Below are 19,924 nucleotides of genomic sequence, written 5' to 3' on the forward strand. Positions count from 1 at the left end.
ATCCGTGGCAACGTCCACGAACGAGTCGGCAAGTATTTAGGAAATAGTACCCAGTGAATTATTTGTCCTCCCCTCGTCGACGGTTCGTCGATCACTCTACTAATTATTGCGTTCGATTTAATAGGAACGTATCATTGGCAAGTTAGTATCGGACCGAGGTGCCAAAATCGTGTCTGGATAAATTTTGACCTCCACGGTGGACTAGACGTGCACGCGCTAGTGGGAGTTAAATCGGACACGTATGGAAGCGGCGTATGTAGCGATGCAGTACCTGAGGTGGTCTCCAGCCACAGCCATCTAACGGAAGACCGTCAGGACCCAAGGGACAGGGTGCATCTAATCCTGGAACTCCTTGATCCCCTTTATCCCCTTTGTCACCTTTTCTCCCACGCTTCCCCGAGGCACCCTGTATGGACACGAGGTTGTCATTTTCGAGAATGCTCGCTTGGGAAATTCTCTCATTCTCGCGACGTGCAATTAGGCCAGGCAACTGTGCATAGTAGGTACTATCAATGTACTGTGCATCACCGGTTGCAAGTACGCGGATATGTATCCTAAGCCAATAGACGGGACGTTTACTTTCGCTTTGACGTGTACTTTTTATTCCGTGGTGGAGTCGCTTCCGATTTTGGAAAATGAGTCGAATTCTTCTCGCCTTGCTTATCTTTCCGGCCTTCCAGCTCACGTGATAGTACTCGCGATTCCAGGTGATCGTGGTGATAAGGTTTAGCAGTGATTACGAGCGATCATCGCGCGGTACACTCACGTGGGTTGAGGGCTTTCGTAAAATGGTGGTGGCAGCTTGTATGACGGGACTCTCGCTTCGTTATTAATGTCTCGTGCGGAATTTGTGTTCACTCGAAATCGTCCTCTTTCGGACGGGGAGGATTTAACTCGGGATTCCATTTCCACGGTGCCATTCCGCACAAGATCTCGCACGTTCATTCAAGGAATTAAATCATCCCCGTCCGAGGGAACCTTGCGCTTCTCCGGGAAAGATTCACTCCGTGGTATTTTCATGACTTTTTTTTTTTTCCCCCATCGAAGGAATAATTCATCATTATTTTTGCAGGCTCGAAGGACCCAGGGAATCTTTCCCAGCATCTGGGAGGAACGTCGAGACGGTTCTTCTCGACGTTCCCGGTGCAAAATGTGCAAGGTAGAGCTATCAGGTAATTGATACGAATTTTTCTATGTAATACTCACAACCTCGCCCACGGCTCCTTTCTCGCCTTTCGGACCCTGTGAGTGCGAATAGCAAGAACGATCGTTAGAAAATGGTATCGTTGTATCTTAGCCAAGTTTAAGAAAGCCGGGGAAGGCGCCATGCAAGACCGAAGGTTAAGACGATTAACGCGAGTGGGATTTTTCTTTCAGGTCTACGGGGGATTGCTTTTTAAACCGGCACTCCCGGGTTAGTCGGCCGCAAGAGCGAAGGGAAGAATAAATAAATAAAAGAAACGTGTCGAGAGGGGAGATATTGCCATCGGAAGGAGCTAGTCGGCGTACCTCTGCACCAGGAATCCCATCGGTACCCTGAGGACAAACATAAACCTGTTAGGTACAGAGGATAGATGCACTCGTGCGAAATATATTGGGGTGGGTCGTGTTATACGGTCTCGGGGGTGGTAGCGTGAAATAGCCAGGAAACAGCCGAACGTGCAACCCATACAGGCTCTGAATACTGCGCTTCTACATTTAGGTGTACAGAGGTTTGCGGTGGCGATCAGATTCCGATTTGTCGACCGATCGATCGGCCCCAATATTTGCTTGCTCTTCTGGAAACTTACGGGCAGGCCGGGGTCTCCTCGTTCCCCCTTTATTCCGGGCTCTCCCTGGGCGCCCTGAAAGTACGAGTTTCACTATTCTTCAGCCCTTGATGGTTCCATTGATGTCAATTAAAAAACAATGGAACGAGGGGCTGTTCACTTGGGAATCAATGAAATCGATCTACTTCTTTGATTGCCAATTTAAGTTCATATGATAACGAATTCATTCGGTAACAAGGGACAATCTTTTTAACATTTTTTTTTCAACGTTTTCTACCGATTTCTGCTTGGGATTTCCAACTGATTTCGAGCGTTGAAATCGATGATTTTCTGAGTGAATAGCCCCTCGCGATGTAATCCTATGATAGTCTGAATAATAAAGCGCGATTTAGGAGTTACCGCTAGAATTTTGGGAGCGATTTAATTATTTTCATGGTCCTTTAATTGTACTTTATCTTTTTCTTTCAGGGGGTGGATCTTAAGCCCCTGGTTCATCTCGGCAGAGGAGAGATATGAGGAATATTAAAGCGGCTTTATTATTCAGGTCGATAAGGTAAATCGAAGTGTGCTCACCTTCATGCCGTCTAATCCTGGCGGACCCTGAAAGGTAGAGGAAACCAAAATCAAATTCGATGGAAAAGAAACGTCGAACGAGCGCGCTCGTTGGCTTGGCTTTAATGCACAACTATGGTAGATGCATAACACCTCAACCGGTCGCTTAATCACTTTGCATCTCCAGTAAGAAATAAATTTTAATACGAAATATGCATTAGGGAGGAGTGGCCTTACACAACAGATCTCGAAGATACCGTGGGAGAGAGACAAAGAGTAAGAGAGAAAGAGAGCGGAAAGTGAGACGGTTGCTACGGGAGACAAAATGCAGATCGGGTAATTCACAATTGAACCAAAGAACGCCGAGGTATCTCGCAGAATAAGTAAGTTGTGGTCGCAGCAAATTAACACGTGTTAATTATCCCGAACTCTCCTGGCGTGATATCCTTTCATTGGTCGCCAAAAAATCAAGACAGGCCGAGGGAGGTTCGCAGAGTTTGGGACACAAAATGCAGATTTAAGCAGAGGGTGTACACGTATACGTATATAAATATATCCCCATGTTTAGAAATGTAAATTTACGTATATATTTATATTTATACGTGTACCACGAACAAAGGGTTAAGCATATTAATGGGGCGTCGTAAAAGCAAAGGACACAGGCACATGCACATTCTGTTTATTAATCAGGATATCATGAAACAAAATTGTTAGTGTTCTTCCGTGGATACGAAGGACATCGTCTTTTGGTTATGGAACATCGTCTTAATTAACAAATATANTACCCTTTATAGCAATTAGCAACTCCGAGCAACAGCCCACAAGACACATTCGCACGTAATTTACGTGTATTATACATGCATACTATATATATGTATATGCATATGTATATATTACGTTTACGAAAGGTCTAGCCGCAGAGAGACTAGCTTCACTTGTTTCGCTTATCTTTAAATCCTTAGACCTAGGGATGTCCTTAAGACAGTGGCTCGATTAAATTACGTTAAGTACTGTATGTTACAAGTTCGCGGGCCCGCCGACTCCTGGGGGGCCTCTCTCCTTCCCTTACGCCTAGGTACTCTTATGCTACAACGAACAATAATATTATAAAAGTAGCTAATATAATTACATCGTACTCCCGCTTTTTTTTTTCAGCTAATGCTAGTAGCTTATCGGAACGCAATCACCAACCCAATTGGACGAGGACGATTGACCCTGCCCCGATTGGAGGAATCTGATTAAGGCGCGTTGGCACGACATTCCGCTCTGTACAGACCTTTTCAAAGTACATCCGACCACCTCGACATGCTAACTTCACCTGTGCCTTCCTCTACGAGACACTCTCACCGTATTAATCGGACCTATCGATCACCGATCGAGGTTCCTCCTCTACGCTCGCATTTTTGCGCCGAAGAGACCTCTAGTCATTAATTGGAAAATCTCACGTCTCAGCTTTCAAAGCGTATTTTATAGCTTCCTTCGACGCGGTCTCATTTTGTCATGCTTCTCGTCCCATTAGTTCGGCTAGTCAGATTCCGTTTGGAAGTATTTTTTTCCTTTGGAGAGAGATTTTAATGGACACCGCTAGCACCAACGGTAATCGGAAAGTGTACTCGAATCGTTTAATTGCCACCTAAGTTAGGGCCGGATATTTTTAATCGTGGTTTTGGAATGTTTATCACGGAGCGATACACTGAGAGAAATTCACCGAGGGGAAGGTCTATTTAGATATATATATATTTTTTGGGGGGATAATTATATGTTCAATATTTAATGCAATGTTTTTGGTATAAGTGAGAGAGGTATGGCATTGCAAATTTAATTCCGTTTTCTTTCAGTGTATGCCTCCTGGGTTTACCGACATCCTGTAGACATCTCTATTTTGTATCTATGGAAAGGATGTCGATTCGCCAGTCAATCGAATTTCCGAGATAATAGCTTCCTGCACTCTATCCGGCGCACCCTGATGCCTCAAGACGGAATAATTGCGACTATTGCAAAATTGACTATCTACTTGTCGTAGCTTATAACACGGGTTATTGAACGTTTAATCGCTACCTCGAAACTCGTTGTTAACCTTGGTTAGCTGCTCCGTCGAAATCGGTTCGCAAGAATCGGCCGGCGGAGCGTTTTTCGGCCCTCGGTAATTGTAATCTCGATTTTAATCGGAAAAGCATTGCGCTTTCATCGGCCATTAGTTACCGGTAAACATCGGGGTACTACATGTCTCGCGTCTTGCAAAATAACATCCATAATCGTGCGATCAAGTAAACTATATATATATAGTACTGTATATATATATATATACAGTTTGCATAAATTCATGGGAATTATCGTGCGTTATGTATCGTGCGATATGTTGGGCAAAAATATACGAGGCGGCTATGCCCTGACGAATTTTCCTTAAATTCCAGCCGGTTGTCCATGTCCTCCCGCAATGCCTGTTATCACGGCACGTTATCATACGTCGCTACGTAAGAGGACTGCCGTTAAAAGGAAAAGGAATACGAGGGAAAATTCGTCCAGGTTCTCAGGATTCAGCCAGGCTTCACGTCATTGTAAATCCGAAGAGCCCCTAAATACGCTGTTAATAATTTTTGCGCTTGTACACCTGTGTCCGATGTTGCCTCCTTCGGGCTCTCTTTATGGACACGAGGTCAGAGGTTGGCGATCGCTAATTGAACCGTGTGACACCGCCCAAGAAATCGGAGCACTTATTCTCTACGTGGCGGCGTATTGGAAATCCTGCCGGCGATCCTGCGAGCGGGAAGGATCAGGCTGTTCGATAAGAGATTAGAGAAGACGGGGTGAAAGCGGTTACTTGAAATCGAACAGCCTGTCTGTTTTACGGCCAATTGCCGGGGATCTCGGGGACACCCTCGCCATTGGGAGGCCTTTTTGCGTCAATAATCTCTCGTATGTATGTACAGGTCGCGGTCGAAATTGACATTTTTGGCGAGGGCGTCCCCGGAATCCACGGGCAAACCGCGCCGGAGAGTCGTCGGTCGGTCTAAAGGCCCTTCTGTCATGCGAAAATATCTCTCATCTTTATCCGGGTCTATGGACGCTACGACTAACAATGGGGGGAGGTCGGTAATTATCATCGCCGCGAGTCATCTCGCGACAGGTGACACGTCGAATTAACACATCGACACCGCGATCTATGGATCGTCTCGAGACGACGTCGCTGGGATACCTCGAAGACATTGCGATCGAATCTCCTTAATTAATTAACACGGCTTTCGAGGTGAGCCTCGAGGAGCCCGGTAAATGGCCTAGTTTAACGTAGGTCCTTGTTTTAAATGTCGACACAATCGTTATTTCATTCCCCGCGAGGGCCAGAGACTCTTTACTTAAAGGTGGCACACCCTTACTCTACCAAACTGATTAGGCGTACCGTAGTTAAGATTTGAAACGTCAAAAGTGTATAAAAAATATCTCTTGCCTTCAATCGATTCGAGAGCCAATTCGTGCCAGGGAAGATAGGTTAGATATTGTACATAAAAGACGGTACGGCAATGAATTCAACGGTAATAGAGTAATTGATAACACGCGGTTTAATCACAACGGGGGAAGGTTTTTGCGATCGATCCGTGACTGCGTATGAATATTTAAAACATGGACTCGGTGGAAATGGTGTACAGATGTTCGGGGGATTCTTCGTATTTTTCTTTTTTTTTTCCTTTTTTTCTTTTTACACTGCTTAGCCTCGTGCCATTTTCCGCGAATGAAACGGTCCATTTACGTCGCCTAGGATTTAACTAATTAATTGTCTACGCGAAAGCAGGCCGTGCCAGTGTAGCGTCGTGGAACAACGAGTCGTTAACGAATCGACGTCGCAGCTCGTCGAGCCGAGGATTACTGTCGGGTTGCAATTACCATTAATTAATTAACGACCCTCGCGTGTCCACCTTTGCGCATGTCGACTTGAATTTAGGCTCGAAAACGTTTATCTAACGAAAGGACCCGCCGTGCGAGTCGACCTGGAAGCCCTGAGTCTTTCAGATCCCGACGACGGTTAACGCTTCGTAATAAAGCTCAGTCTGGAGTAATCGTTATGTACATCGGCGATTCGACTCGTGTTCCAGCTGAAAGGACTAACTAAAACTAGACCTTCCGAGATGCGTCGAGATTTCCTGCCCATACCTCGCTATTTGTATAAGGCTCCGCACTTACACCGCGCGTATACGCACTTGGCGCGAAACTCAGCCGAGTTCTTTACTAGCGCGAGGTAGAACGAGCGTTCGGAAGATTCCCTAAAAATCCGCAACCGCTCGCCTTGCCTCCCAGCTGATCGAGAATCCGGCTTAGATTTCGGTCCTCGATTTCGAAAAATACTTAAAAATTATTCGGACAACTTTCGGCCGGTCTCTGGGAACGAGGTCCGGCGAACGCCCTGACGTGGAACACGAAACGTCGTTTATTATTTTTTTTTCTAACGGGAAAATGGGATGAATATTTTTCCCTACGACGGAATTATTCATTCCCATTCGTGGCAGGATTACTGACATCTGCGGGAACGTCGTCGAGGGGGAATAATAAATATTTCGGAATTGTTTTCAAGGTCTGCTTCGTGTTCGACGCTCAGGTCGCCCTAGCGAGCGTTTAGACATACGTATAAGTTAGCCATGCAGTGAGCTTAGTTGATTTTACACATAGACCTTCATCGACATCGCTTAAACATTGTGTGACAAAATATATATCCGATGCTCGAGAAAAGTGTCAATCTGTCCCGAAACGTGCTCAGCTTAAGACGTAGATATATGCGTGTTCCGGGGGTCCCGGACGGTGTGCACTAGATAGGTTATTGTCGTTGTCTTTGTAGTACCTATCTCGTGTTAGTTGTTAGTCAGATCACCACGCGCCAACCTGTTTTTTTAAGGCGTCTGTTAATAATTTGGTTAATCCTCGCCGCTCTCACTGTGAATTGAAATGAGCCGCCAGTGCCAATCGATGCGAAATTTGGATGAGAAAAAAAAAAAAATATTTATTGTATATTTCGAATGGATTCTACTCAAGTTGGGTGACTCGACAATGTCAATGTAAGAGCATGGAGATACGAGGCAACGATTGACTCGAATGTTGGCGTATCGATCGTCGAATTAATTTCCCGACTTCTACTCGTGTCTTCCCTCAAGAGGTGCTCGACATCTCGATCTCGGGGACCGGGAATTAATGCTAAGCCACGATCGTAATCGAGAAGGGTGGTCGTGTCTTTAACGAGAAACCGAACAATTGACCGATGAAGGCATGTAATGATGATGTTACGAGCGAGAGGCCCGCGATCTTACCATGGTACCAGGTTTCCCAGCATCCCCGGGCCTTCCGGACTCTCCTCTCAGTCCCATGGGCCCCTGTAAGGATGAACAGCGGTTTAAGATTAAGTCCCATATCGCATAAAAATTCAGGGAAGCCTTGAAATTATTCAAAGTCCATGTAAATCGATTATACGTACGGGCAGCCCCATTGGACCAGGATCACCCTTGGCACCTTTCTCCCCCTGCAACGAGATAAGAGACCGTCGATAAAGAAAAAAGAAAAAGAAAACAATTCCTCGAGCCTTATTTATTTATCCAGAAGCTCACGGGATAAAAGGGCTCGGAGTTCGGGAACTAGTTTTTTAATGCGGTGATGTATGCTCCCGGGTTTCGAGTTTTTAGACCGCCGTGGAAGGAGATAGAGAGATAGATGGGGAAGAAAGGGGGCGAGGATACAATGCGGCCAAGATATGAAACCGGACTATATAAATCGGCGTTAAATTGTACGGGGTTGGTGGAGAAAAATCGATCCCATAAAAGTCCATTGTTGAGGGCGGGGGAAAATAAAGATTTACATCTCTGGGGGTAAACGGAAGGTGTGGGTTCGTCCTGGCGAAGAATTTCGTTTAGGGATAGGAGGTTGAAAGTAGGGGGATTAATGTTAATGTCAGTGAATTAAAATCGGGAATACTAATTAGTGAATTAATATCAGGAATACTGACAGGATCACCCTTAGCGCCGTCGTGTCCTCGGTCTCCCTTGATTCCTGGTGGACCCTGAAGACCCGGGGTTCCCGCTGGTCCAGGAGGTCCTGGTGGACCTACTATCTGTTTCGGAATTTTGAAAATCGATCAATCGACCCATGTAACACATTTTTTTTTCTCTCGCAGCGCCGGAAATCCGGACAAAGCGGAGCCCCATAAAATGGGGGGAAGTAGGATTAAGGAGGGACTTACCACTTCGCCTGCATTAACTTCGAATGTGCCGTCACCCTGAAACGAGAGGGAATGGCCTTGCTGAAAGTTTTCTAAGTAGAACGAATACACGCAATGCTCCCTCCCCGATAAAACACTTGGCCGGGGAATAATGAGCCTCCCGGCTTATGACCGGGAGGAAACTTGGGGAAACTCGTTCGCGTTTTGCGCCGAGCCGGCGATTTAATGGGGCGCAAAGAGTCTCATTTAAATTTATACAATTTATTTGCCTACCTGTCTTCGTCTCAGCTTTTTGTACTTCTGTTGGCGTCCGAGCGAGGGCCCATGAAAAGGAAATTCAGAAAGCATTTGTTACAATGGTCTCAACGCGCGAGGAGGGATATATCTCCTCCTTATATATTATATACCACGAAAAGAGTTGGACTCACCGATTCTCCCTTCTCACCCTTCTCTCCTTTAACTCCGGGATAGCCCTGTGGAATGAAAAGCAATCCGTTGAGCCAATTGTATGCGTAAGGAATCTCGCCCCCGCTTCTATCGGGAACTGCAAATCGCGACGAGGCGGGCAATAAAATGCAAACGAAGTCCCGGGGAAAAAAATAAAAAAGAAACAAAGTATAAAAAAAAGGACAAACTCCGAGCAATAAATGCCACTCTACTCGAGGAATCACCGCGCGATATTTTTCTGGCACAACCTCGAGGAAGAATAGAGAGGCGGGCCCGGAGTTGAGTGAATATAACGGAAGGATAATGGAAATAAAAGTGCGTAAAAATTAAGTGGAACGTACAGGGGGCCCGGGAAGACCAGGGGGACCCATGAGGCCCGGTGGTCCAATATCTCCATATTCTCCCTTCTCTCCTTTGGGACCGGCCTCTCCCTGAAAAATAAAACACAGGGCTCGATACAGGATTATAACCGACATCGAATGGCCGGGCTTTTATATCTCATAGAATCATCTCCTCGATAAACGTAAAGATTCGGAGAATTGGAAAAATTCCCATGGATTGGAATTTCCAGACCTCGTTCTGAAAACGTAAAAATTCGAGAAATCCCAGGGATCCCAATTTCCCATTTTTAAAGCTGTTATTTCTTTATTTTAGACCAGATCATCTCGTGAAAATGTAAAAACTCGGAAAATCTCTGAATTTTTCCGTTTTCAACGCGAGGGTGATTTTTAAAAATTTCAAGGCAGATCTTACGGGAACACCGGGAGGTCCTTGGATGCCGGCCTCCCCGTTGATGCCGTCCAATCCTGGCGGTCCTTGCGGTCCAAGATCTCCCCTGGGACCTGGAACGGAAGAGGGATGTCAGTTCTGACGACTGTCACTTCCGGGGATCTCTAATCTAGAGCACGAGGACCATTTCCATAAAGAACCACCGGAGGCTGCAGCGGGTCCATTTTGGCCCGCGAGACCTGGATGGAAACGAAACTCAAAGGGGGCGCGGAAAAAATCGCGATCGATCGACAACGATGGCTGATAACTGGTCTTGACAGTCCGGAACGGTTCTTGGCAGAGTTCTCTGGTAATCTACCTGGTGGACCAAAGCCCTTGGCGCCCTTCTCGCCCTGGTAACCCCGTTCACCGGGCTCACCCTTGGCACCCGGGGGCCCGGGGGCACCGCCTGTCATCGTGACACCTCTTTGACCCTTGACACCCTACAACGACACTGCAAAGTCAGATCCAACCAGGTCCTCCGTCATCTATTCTACTTAGAGTTTAGTGTTCTCTCTGGTGTCTCATTAATTCGAGGATTCGGTTAGCGTATCAGAAAGGATGGACCAGGGAGGGAGAGTTTCCGCTGATCGAAGTATAGTGTTAGGCACGGTCTTGGCATATTCCTGACATCTCATTTTTAAATATTCTAAATATACCCTCCTTCCTCAATTTGCGCGGTTTTTACAATATCTTTTTCTCATTTCTACCGACAGACTTTACGCGACGGGATTTTCGGTCGCGTACAAAACGCGAGAATTCCCGAAAATTGAGGGACGGGTGTATGTAAATAGCGATTGTACCCCGAGAAATAAAAAATAATTGGTCGAATCATATACAATTCCGCGAGACAATTACGAATCTTGTTCACTCGACTTGGTGTTTTTTTTTTTTTCCGACGGGTCTAATCGCAGGATTTTGTCGCCACGCGCGTTCCTTTGAGTTAATCGATCACTTTTTTTCTTCCGTTCTCGGAGTGGAAAATGTTAATAAATGTTTTGTTTTATCTTTCAATTCTAGGGATATTCTCGAGGAGGCTGAGAAGTCGCGATCTCCATGTATGCCAAAACCGTGGATCCGCAGATGTAGGATATTCTGGCACAACAAGTGATCTACCGAATTTGTGGAACAACACATCTACGTATCTACTGTTCATGCGTGTCGTGTCTATGGGTATCTAGTGGGGTTCACACATTTAGTAGAAAACCGCGTCTGTCGAGAGGACGTGTCAAGTGTCACGAGAAACACACATCGTAGAGTCTAGGAGAGATCGGTCTAAACAGAAAAGAGAGTGTGTACGTATTTAGGTGTCGGTTCTTGTACTTGTTCTTTTTCTTTCCTTTTTTTTTTTCTTGTTCATACTTACACGCGGGGGCTGCGAAGTTGCGATCGCCGTTGCGAGGTTTCGAGTTTTCGAGTTTTCGAGCTTGCGAGCCTCAAGCCGTGGGTGGGTATTAGTGATTAGTGGATCGAACCGACACACGGGGAAGTAGTGGGTGTTACTCGCTACATAAACACACATTAGTTACAAGCTACCTACTTTGCCGTCAGGATTATAACGTAAGTACGCCAAGCTGAGCTTAGCATGGGCCGAGTTCTTGCCTTGCAACGGGGACGAGCTTTTGGCCATCCGCCGAGCTTTCGGCGAGTTAGATCGATTTTCAGAAAATTAAGCCCCGTCTCCTTTGCGAAGCAATGGGGGACATTAATCGAGATATTGATTAACGCTCGAAAGAGCGTCGTCGAGCGATTTATCAGCGATTTATCAGCGCTTTATCAACGATTTGTCCAGGCGCGTCGATTTTAAGACACCTCGCGAGGACGAGGGATTTACCGTGAATTAATTAGACCGCGGAAGAAAATTGCGAAAAAAATTGTTCCGCCGCTCGGCGACCCTCGATCGTTAATGCCGATCAATGCCACCCTTCGTTGGAGTATATAGAGGATTTATGCCATACTTACGTTGGTCATTACGTATTATTTTAGTGGGCCAAGTAAGGTTCAGGCGTGGTTAAGTCGCTATTACGGTTAGAGCTTTCGCTTGCTCGCTGCCGAAATAATGCGTAGACACTTGCGCTGCGTCCTAAACTAAGGTAAGTACAAGAAATAAATCAAATCCGTTAATGCTAAGACACAGGGTAACCAAGGATTAAAAAAACAGAGACAGTCCTACGAGGGAGTCGTGTACGGGTCTACTCGGTACGTGTTATTTGCTGCCACCAACATTTTAGACGGACATACTTCGCCTATTCGCTTACGGCAAAGAGAAACGGAGGTACGATGCAGACTTAAATTAAGGGAGTAACGAGAGAAAATCATAAGCTCTTCGTTTGCAGCCGAGCGAGACGTTGGAGCGAACAAGCAGCGCGACGAAGAGTCGGAGAAATAAATAAATAAGTTAATACTGTCAAACAAAAGGTAATTATATCGGCCATATATTGTCCAAGCTTCTCCTCAACGACGCTGGAGTTGATTGGCAAAATTCGAGAAGAACGTTTAAGTACAGGTTAAAATTCCTGGAGAAAATTCGGATGCAAAATTCCTGGAACGGATTCGAATGCCGTGAAAATTCCTGGAAAAAAAGAATTAACCCCAGCGGCGTCTTTGGGAGGAGATTCCTTACTTTTTCCTTCGCGATTCTGCCACTCTTCATCTTCGCAGGGCCTTCTCAGCAGCTCGTGGAGCTTTTCGTGCAATAGTCAGTGCAGACCTATGGCTAGGGCATGCATTTCGTGGATGTCAGGTCACAAGCGGAAGTTTTCTCGAGCATCACCCTACATGCACCTCGTGCACCCCAAGGAGGGCTCGGATCGTCCTGGAGGAAATCGGGAGGAGCTGGAACGAAGGGATCTATCAAGGATCCGGGGAACGACACGGATTTCGTGGCTGGGTCGACGTATGAAAATTTCCGTCAAATTCGGAGGACCTCGCTGAAGCTTACCCTCTTCCCTGGCTTCCCACGATTGCCCCTGGGTCCGATAGGTCCCGTGGGACCTGGTGGGCCTTGCTCTCCTTTCTCCCCAGGGAGTCCTGTATCGTACGTATACCATGTACATCAGAATTGACTGATTCGCGAGCGAGCCTCCTTGCTCGATACCCGGATTTCGCCCTCTTCTGCGTTTAGGATCTATTCTAATAATCGTTAGCCCCTCTCGACAACTAAACGACCCGACTCGTGTCAAACGAAATGGTCTGCCCGATATTCCCACGGTACAAAGTAGACAAGTTGCGCCCCCAAATCTGATTTTCGACCCCACGCCTTGGTAAACGTCATACCGCAATCTGGCAGAGGTTCATGTACAAAAAATGTCGAAAAGTGGCCATTTAAAGTATTCAGGAATTAATTGACTCATGGATATAGAGTCATGTAAAAAGGAGCGGAAAGACGAGGGTTACTATTTATAAAATCTAATACATTTCTTTTAAATTTATTTACAGAGTGTTATATTTTTTTTGGCTTGGTCAGTCGATTAGGCTATGTCCTGGAAATGTATTTAGGTGAGTGTTTAAAAGTGTGGCACATCTTGTCGTCTTTGCATCATGGGCCTTTCGGAGGTTATCGAATGCATTTTTACTCACTATAAAGTGTCTAGAAAATTTAGACCGTGCTTAGCGCTTTTCCAGGATACCGAGAGGAATGCGATTGCGACTCGTAAAAGCGGGCGAACTACCCTTTCACGGGTTTAATTTAAAGTTTCATAGGAGGAGAAGAGGGGGGGAAAAAGGACAACACCCCGTAATGAGGAAATTCGCGGAGTAATGGGCTCCGAAGACTGGTCGCGCACCTCGGGCGTGTAATTAATTAACAGTTGAAAAACTGCGGGAATAAGTAGAGATTTCGAAACGGAAATGCCGTAGTCGCGACCAGGTGGAGGAGGGACGGAACTGCGGAAGTTTCGGAGCTTCTTCAGGGTTTCGCCGGGGAAAGAATCGTTATGGCGTGGCCGAGGAGATTCCAGGGCACGTACACCTCCCCAGGACTGGTTTTACCTTCGGGAACTTCCTCCAGGGATAATAATCCGAGATTTCTTTCGGCGCGATTATTGCCTCGCGAGTTAAGGGAGCTCCTTAAGCCCTTTCTCGGCCTTACGGGGTCCATGGGACCTTGGGAGCCGAAAAATGTTCCAAATCAATCGGAAGCTCGATCTAGAAATTGCAAAGTTTGGCAGGAACACGGGAGGAGAGTCCTGCAGGATCCGGAAGTCACGGCTGACCCGGAGATCCGCGTTTACCTCGCAGAAGTGCAAAGGGGCGCGTTAATTTTATCCCTCGGCGAAGTTCGCGAATAAAACCGGAGCTTTTTTAATATTTTCTATTTCCCGAGGTGGGAAACCCTTATCGCCTCGATTCGCGGATACTTTCCCCGAGGGGAAAGGTCGGAGATGTTTCCTCATATTCCGCAGGCGCTCGTTTATGAGCGGCCATTTTCCCCGTAGCGAGGTACAAATAACAAAAAGGCTGGTATCGCGTTACCGCGAGGGAGTCCATTCCCTGTTATCACCCGGTCCACGGTTTTATGAAGAAAATCGAGCATTACGGATTTAATCTCCTTTAATCCACTTAACTTTTCGAATAAACGGGCTCGGGGTTGCCGTAAAGAGCTACTTCCCAGCCAAGAACAACAGCGGCAACGTTATCTATACCCCGTGGATTACCCATTCGCGTTATCAGGGGATTCCCGATATCCTTAAGGCGACATGAAAGTCGGATCCGAGGAGTTAATCGTGTATGAAACTTTCCTACGAACCGGGTTAACCGAATTTCTTAAAATTCTCCCACCAGAACGCCTACCTTAATACCGGTAGAATGAAATTTTCTATGAAACCATAAGAAAAATGTAGGGAAAAAAAAAATCATTGAAAATCTAAATTTATGGGTCGGGACCTCTTTTAGAGCCTCCATATTCGCGTGGTGAAATTTGAAGATATTTGGCACGCCCAATTTGGATTAAAGTCTCATAAATTATTCATCCCTCGTAATTATATCGCCTTAATGAGCAATATTTTATTGGGGAGATTTTTCAGACGGGAGATAAAACGTCATTGAACTTTATGCACGTGTTTGGAAGCTGCGACTACCGAGAGGGGAGCTTTTCTTCAAAAGTCGAATAAAAGGTCTGGTTAGACAAGAATTTGGCGAAATGTGGGAATCGTCTTGCTTACCAGGAGGTCCTGGAGGACCCGGAGGACCCTCTAGCACTCCAGCTTCTCCATTGATCGACGTCGTCAAGCCTCGATCGCCCTTGTCTCCTTTGTCGCCCTGCGGAAACCAATACGGACGTTAATTCATCCCAGCTCGAGGCTTCTCTTAAATAAGCGTTTTGCCATAATCTTCATTACGGTATCAGCCGAAGGAATCAGCCATTAGAAAGTCCCTCGGACGTGCAGCCTATTACTCGAATAACGATATTGCCTCGTACCGAGAAGATAGATGAGATTGATTAAGAGACCCCATAGACTGTTCCCGTCTGGAAATACCGAGCTTAATTAATGGCGCTACCGTCTTTTTATTTGTCCCGGCATTACCGACAAAAACCATCGAAAGTACGGTCGCTCCATGAGAACGAACGAAAGCGGAATTAATTGTCTACCGATGCCCTTTGATCGATTTAATCGAGATCGAGCTCGCTCGCTAAATAATTCATCTCGCTCCGAGGGCGATAAGTATCGATTTTTTTCTCCACTTCTTAAATCCTCTATTTTTTTTTTCCATTCCAGGGAAAAATAAGCGGGCTCGATTTCATGGTATTTTGCTAGCGAGCTTGGAGAAAAGGGATTTTTAATGTAGATTGAGAAAGAAAAAAAATTATTCATCGACTAAAGAGAATTGCGATAACAAAATCCTGCGATCGGATATCCTCGAAAAAATTCCGATTGGGTAAAGAAAATTGATTTAAGTTGACGTGACATTTTTTTTGGTGAAGAAATAATTGTTTCTTGCAATTATATATGATTTGGGAAACCGTGTATATTTGTATCGGTCAGCTGATTTTTTTTTTTTCTCAAGGTGGAGATGTTAGGAAAGGAGAGCTTTTCATCCGAGAGATGATCATCGCGGGATAACGAGCCCACGCCATCTTTCTTACTCGTGCAAGGCAGGTCCGGGTTATTTAGGGGTAATTACATCCCAGAAGGAAATTGAAGTCCCAATCAGATGGTTAAGAGTTCATCGAGCGATCGGCGATTTCTAGGAAGTTAAGAAGGATCAGCACGTTCCCCCGAGACGCGGATTTCCTCTAATTAGGAGCCGCCCTCCAAAGAACGAGGAAACCGTCTCGGAGGTAGTTCCAGAGGCATTGTTCTAATTAATATTAGTTAGTTCCAGGAGGGAGGAGTAATGCTACTTCCAGGTCCAGGTTGTTAGAGCCCGATGGAGCCACCAGCACCTGTAACATTCGCATGTGTCGAAGGAACATGGGAACTCACGCGTCGTCCTGGGAAGCCTCGGGTCCCGTTTCTGCCCGGGACTCCCTAGGGAAAAACCATCATCTGTAAGTTCACTAGTTAATACCGCGACGACGCTTAACGATATCGCGGGGCCTCACTGGAATTCCTGGATGTCCTGGCAGCCCGGGGTATCCTGAGGGTCCGTGCTCGCCCTGGATAAGCAGTCTCGTGAGAGGAGAAGCAGAACCGTGCAAACGTCGAGAATCTCTCGACGAAGAAGTCGAGGAAGAGGTTTATCTCGAAACTCACCTTGAGGCCTGAAAGTCCAGGAGGTCCTGCAGGACCCGGGGGACCGACGGGCCCGACGGGTCCTTTTTCACCCGGAGGTCCCACGTCGCCAGGGATACCTTGTCTTCCATCCTGTCCAGGGATTCCCTCGGGTCCTGGGGGACCCGCGGGTCCGGGTAGTCCAGGTTCGCCAGGTTCTCCCTGTTAGATCCGATAGATTAGTCCCCGTCCGAGTCTCCACCCTGCTCGGTTAATTTTTGGTGAGTAGAAAATGAATGACTGATTAGTGGCACTCCATTCCCCAAGGTCCTTTTCCGTTCCAGGTGCAAAATGCGGTTAGAAGAGGGACAAGCGTCGTCCTTTGGGCTCTCGAAGGACCCTCCCCTGTCCATGGGGGGTTCCTCGTCATTTTGAAAATTTTCAGAACCGTCGACGGTGGGACCGAAAATTTCCTCAATTTCTTTTTCAACCAGCAGCGGATTGATCAATTTCAACCCCGCCGGGCGGACTTTCCGAAGAGCTCCCCTCGGCCCACAAATGCGGCCGTTCCGGCGCGGAGAAAAATTCCAACAGCCCCTCGAAGCCTGCCGTTAAAATCGTATAAACGTTTCCCGATGTGGAGCGTCTCGTTATTAATTAATAATAAGATTTCCGAGGGGAGGTCGACCGGAAGTCCGAAATCGGTGAACGTTTCGGCGTTTTTCCCATGATGGACGTGCACCCACCTTGCAGAGGAGGCTCGGATCTCGAATGTTATACCAGCTCCTCCCATTCCTCGGTAGGTGCGCTCCCATAAAATTGCCATAACGGCTCGTCATGCAGATATTTATGCGATAAACGTTAGATTTACAACCATTAGCCCGATGAAAATCGGACGGCGCAGCGTCGGAATAATGTGGCCACGGTGACGCGCGGACGGGTGTGCATAAATACATTAAAAATGCCCATGAAGAAACGTCCATGCCAGGCATGCCCATCGGCATTTGTATCGAACCATGCCCCGACATGCTTCAACGTGCCCTACGTGGATGTGAACTACGTGCAGGAAATGGATCATCTCGAGAAGAACTCTCGAGTGGTCGGATGACGAGATTGACACAATCGCGACGCGGAAGTTGACCGAGACATTACGACATTACGCCGCTAATCCGCCGTATCCTGCGTTAAATCCATTCTCAGGATTACCGACTGCCCGAGGAATTTTTCAAAACATTCATGGACAAATAGTTCCACCCGATCGCGAGGGTCGTGCGACGCGTGGGATTTTTTTTTTTTATACCGGCGCGTGCGACCTTTTTATACCGATTTTGACAAGATCCGTTACATACAAATATAGCCGGCAGAGTATCCGCGATATTTCTAATTGCCTCGTAATTGTTGCAGAGGGAAATTGAAGCTGAATTCCAGAATGTACCGAGGTATGGATCGAGGCATCGACCGAGTTATGCAGCGATTAGAGAGCAGAGTTGCGAATCACGCGATGGATGAAGCCATGAGAGCCGAATAGGTCGATAGCGGACTTACTTTGAGCTGCACGATGGTAGCCGTGGAGATATTAAACCCTCGATCCTGAAATTCCTAGAAGTAGGCGAACTACAGGTGAAAACCAAATCGCTACAAGGGCTAACTTAGGGGGGTTGCATGGAGGAACGATTATCGCGATCCTAGATATAACAGAGGGTTGCGAGTATCGTACTTTAACTTCCGGCATGCCTGATTCGAGGGTACCTAGAGGACCGTAACTCAAAATGATCACCATTACCAACCAAAACCATGTAGTGACGGCTGCCACGGTAGGCCGGAAGAGCCGAGGCAATTTACTCCAAAACGGAGGAGGGAGCGAGGACCTCGTCCTTCCCGATTGCCTTGAGGCGACTTTACATGAGCTTAGAAGGGCGATCGCAAATTTACGAGGCACTGTAAAACCTAGGTCACGGCATTCTCGTCGTGTAGACGGGAATACCTTGTCATGATTCCGCATGCCCCATCTCGGGCTATAAAGTGTCCCTCCACGTGGCCTCTCTTAGGCCACGATCAACTTGACCTTACGATGATCGGTACTTTTATTCCACTCGACGAGATGCTCTTTGTAAACTCAGGGACGTGACATTTGTCGGGACGAGGGTATAAAGATAATTGCAAGATCTTATAATTGCCGTTCTTAGCCTCCATTCGGAGGGAATCGCTGATGGGTACTTGATTACATTCGGTAAGAATAAAATAATTGAGGGGATTTATCGGCCCAGGAATTTCGCCACTCTTAGTGATTCTATCTTTAATGGTATGCGTAATTTGATGTCACTTGTTTTTTGCCCATCCAGGGATATCTTGCATCGGCTCGATTTTCGACCAGGCTTACCGCAGCTTCCGCCGTCACGGAGCAAAACCAGGAATAAGGAGATGCTACACCGAAAGCACCGCACAGCGCAACGACTAAGGTATATAAGAACAGTATACAGTACAAGTGATAAGTGTCAGAACCATAAACGAGCGACTTCTCTCGAAGGTTGTTACCTTCAGGGCGACGATTTCCGCATAGCCGAGCGTCCCGCCGCGGAGCGTCGTCACCGACCTCTTTAACCCCAATCCCTGTGCATTGACCCATAGGCAGGAAGATTGTTCATTTTTTTATTTGCATTACAGATTCAACGTGGCAGCCAGGGGAAATAGCCTGACTCTAGGTGAACGATAGGCCTAATTAATGGGATTTTAAATTAAAAATTGGAAAAATTTAGGAAACCCGCAAAATGGATTTTCCTCCGATAGAGCGCCGCGTTATCGGCCCATTGTCTCCGATTGGCTCTAAAAAGGAATGGCCGGTGGATTTCAGCGAGGATTTCAATTCCGAGAGCCGTCTCCATCCTGGTCGATTTTTCGATTTTCTTTCGCTGACCGCGAAATTACTCGCGAGGGATCTTTCGGGATATCACGAGATATCACGGCACGTGAGGTGGACCTCGGTGTAAACTGGCCTTTCACGTCGTTCCATTTCCGTAAGAGGATTATTGTTAAGAAATGAGGAAACGTCTCGATCCTTCCGAACCTTTCCGATGGGAAGATCACCCCTTCTGACGTATCGGGAGATTATCGACGTGCCGACTTGGATTTCTATCTAGCCACCGATATGGGGAAAATCCACGGCGGGGATTACTCGACTTTGGATGGCTAAACTCTGGAGAACTGCGCTAGGTTATTTATGGGCAATTTTATGAAGTACGGTGCATGGAGGAAAGTTTCTATGTGATGGAGTCAAGTACGGATATATCTACATAGAGACGTCTAAAAGTCAGCGCGTGAAGTGTCGGCGAAGTCAATTGACCGGCGCTTAAGTAACACAGTGCACATATTGATCTGTACATCGAGAAAAACCAGTGCTCGAGGGTGCTTAAATAATAGCAATTGCAAGAATTACTGACTCCATACGCGACCGGAAGAGCATCAAAAGCTATGCCGACTTTACGTCTACGTAGGAAAAATCTGGAGGCTCGAACGTACGGATGGAAATCATTATTCCTGGGTAT

The 19,924-nt window shown here is 46.7% G+C and overlaps 1 protein-coding gene and 1 long non-coding RNA gene across 4 annotated transcripts in view; one reads left to right on the top strand and one right to left on the bottom strand.

Moving 5' to 3' along the window:
- LOC105701317 (collagen alpha chain CG42342) overlaps nt 1-19,924 on the bottom strand; it is a 153,269-nt gene that overhangs the window by 824 nt on the left and 132,521 nt on the right. The window contains exons 7-26 of one of the 2 annotated variants that reach the window (XM_012427971.2): nt 17,928-17,981; nt 16,425-16,604; nt 16,274-16,327; nt 16,155-16,199; nt 14,892-14,988; nt 12,671-12,759; nt 10,049-10,172; nt 9,715-9,803; nt 9,303-9,392; nt 8,943-8,987; nt 8,788-8,814; nt 8,536-8,571; nt 8,302-8,406; nt 7,777-7,821; nt 7,613-7,675; nt 2,343-2,369; nt 1,791-1,844; nt 1,510-1,536; nt 1,207-1,242; nt 272-406 (exon numbers count right to left, since the gene is read on the bottom strand). In XM_012427971.2, coding sequence (XP_012283394.1) covers nt 272-406; nt 1,207-1,242; nt 1,510-1,536; nt 1,791-1,844; nt 2,343-2,369; nt 7,613-7,675; nt 7,777-7,821; nt 8,302-8,406; nt 8,536-8,571; nt 8,788-8,814; nt 8,943-8,987; nt 9,303-9,392; nt 9,715-9,803; nt 10,049-10,172; nt 12,671-12,759; nt 14,892-14,988; nt 16,155-16,199; nt 16,274-16,327; nt 16,425-16,604; nt 17,928-17,981 — 1,422 coding nt within the window. The remainder of the gene's footprint in view (nt 1-271; nt 407-1,206; nt 1,243-1,509; nt 1,537-1,790; nt 1,845-2,342; nt 2,370-7,612; nt 7,676-7,776; nt 7,822-8,301; nt 8,407-8,535; nt 8,572-8,787; nt 8,815-8,942; nt 8,988-9,302; nt 9,393-9,714; nt 9,804-10,048; nt 10,173-12,670; nt 12,760-14,891; nt 14,989-16,154; nt 16,200-16,273; nt 16,328-16,424; nt 16,605-17,927; nt 17,982-19,924) is intronic. The other variant, XR_002762297.1, reaches the window with a different exon arrangement.
- Nucleotides 382-7,548, top strand: LOC105701319. Of its 2 annotated transcripts, none has more exons than XR_001104206.2 (6): nt 382-499; nt 1,073-1,172; nt 1,378-1,561; nt 2,238-2,459; nt 2,543-2,704; nt 3,477-7,548. It is a non-coding gene; the product is annotated as an uncharacterized LOC105701319 (long non-coding RNA). The 2 variants fall into 2 exon arrangements; XR_001104205.2 differs by having other exon boundaries at nt 391-503.

The sequence above is a fragment of the Orussus abietinus genome, unplaced genomic scaffold, assembly GCF_000612105.2.
Source record: "Orussus abietinus isolate OABI.00-Male unplaced genomic scaffold, Oabi_2.0 scaffold5, whole genome shotgun sequence".
In the NCBI taxonomy this organism is placed as follows: Eukaryota; Metazoa; Arthropoda; class Insecta; order Hymenoptera; family Orussidae; genus Orussus; species Orussus abietinus.